The sequence below is a fragment of the Trypanosoma cruzi genome, genomic scaffold, assembly GCF_000209065.1.
Source record: "Trypanosoma cruzi strain CL Brener 1047053517155 genomic scaffold, whole genome shotgun sequence".
NCBI classification, from domain to species: Eukaryota; Euglenozoa; class Kinetoplastea; order Trypanosomatida; family Trypanosomatidae; genus Trypanosoma; species Trypanosoma cruzi.
In genome coordinates this window covers 154399-155706 of record NW_001849539.1, presented here as the reverse complement: position 1 = coordinate 155706, position 1308 = coordinate 154399, and the positions used below count along the sequence as shown (strand labels likewise).

At 48.4% G+C, this 1308-nt stretch overlaps 1 protein-coding gene across 1 annotated transcript, besides 1 other annotated feature; it reads right to left on the bottom strand.

Moving 5' to 3' along the window:
* Window positions 1-1307, bottom strand: Tc00.1047053425851.9 (hypothetical protein, conserved; the record flags this gene model as incomplete). Its single annotated transcript, XM_797155.1, has 1 exon — window positions 1-1307. A coding segment is annotated over one exon (1307 nt), but the record flags the coding sequence as incomplete, so codon positions are not given.
* Window positions 1-1308: a sequence feature (heterozygous, Esmeraldo-like haplotype).

The window sequence follows — 1308 nt, the reverse complement described above, 5'->3', positions numbered from 1 at the left end:
ATATCCCGTAGTAAAATCTTTCTGGGTGACACTTGCAGGAGATCCTCATCCACCATGGGATTCATCTCCAGTGCAAAATATGTGATATCCGAGGGGTGTTGCAATTTCTTGACGGGTATGAAGTAACGCTGAGGGACAACACTCATTGGGGTACATTCCACTGTAATACTAAAGGACTCGGACGCACGAACCACGCCATTGCGTGGAACAAACTTGAAATGAGCATCCAACGTCTTTATAGGCACCACGGCAGTGGAAGAAACCATTCCTCCTCCTCCTCCTGCAGCAGCAGCAGGGGCATTATTCACATGAGTACTACTAGTATTATTATTACTATTCCCAGCATTCCCACCACTCACAGTGCTGGTTCCATTGTTGGTCAAATTGCTGTTGATAATATTGCCACAGCAACGGACAGGGTCCAGTACAACAAAAGCTGTCTCATCGGTCGCACGTAACAACATGGTAAACTTACAGGCTTCATATGCAATAGCGTGGGTAACAATTGCCATTGGGCAGCGCATAAAACTGGTAGCCACTACACCCTCACCGGGTTCAATGAAGAAAGATGGTGTTGGTACGGGAGTTGCTAATTTGATGGGCATCTTTAAGGGAGACAATGCATTTGCTAACTCCGCACCAGGTGCTAAGAAAGATGTGTCATTTACAGACTGCGGTGGTGAATTCCCTGCAGCAAGTCCATCTATTGTCAGAGTTGATGGGGCAGAGAATAATTTTGACCCTGCAGTGGGTCTCGTAGATGCGGCGGTGGCTTCCCCATCCTCTTCACCCTCCATAGGTACAAGTGTAATGTCAACAGGAATGACGCGATTGGCCTCCTTGTCTTTTGTTTCGCACAACAAAAATGTGATGGTGCCACTCTGTGCAGGCGGTATACATTCCGTCGTCCGTGTACATGTGAGAGTAAGTACTATAATAGTTGATTCACACGCATTCATCTCCGGCAACGCCACGCCGTCGCAGAGCAGTAAAGAAAGCAGTTCCGGATGTTGTAGCTGACGTGCCTTTGGCTTCACTGGCATCTTTTCATCCTCACTCTCTGAAAGCTCATTTGGACCAACAATACCACCACCAGCAGCTCCAGCAGCCTCTCCCAATGTCGACGTCGTGTTGGGGTCAACCTCTTTCCCCATGAGGGCGCATCGAAGCAACTCAATTTGTCGCATTGCCACCACCACCTTTTCCAACTTATTCTTGCGGCGGTAAATCTTCAACTTCTGCTCAAGTTTTTCAATCTTCTCCTCAAGCTTGCGAATGGAGCCGGAGCTCGCGCCACCATGCTCCATC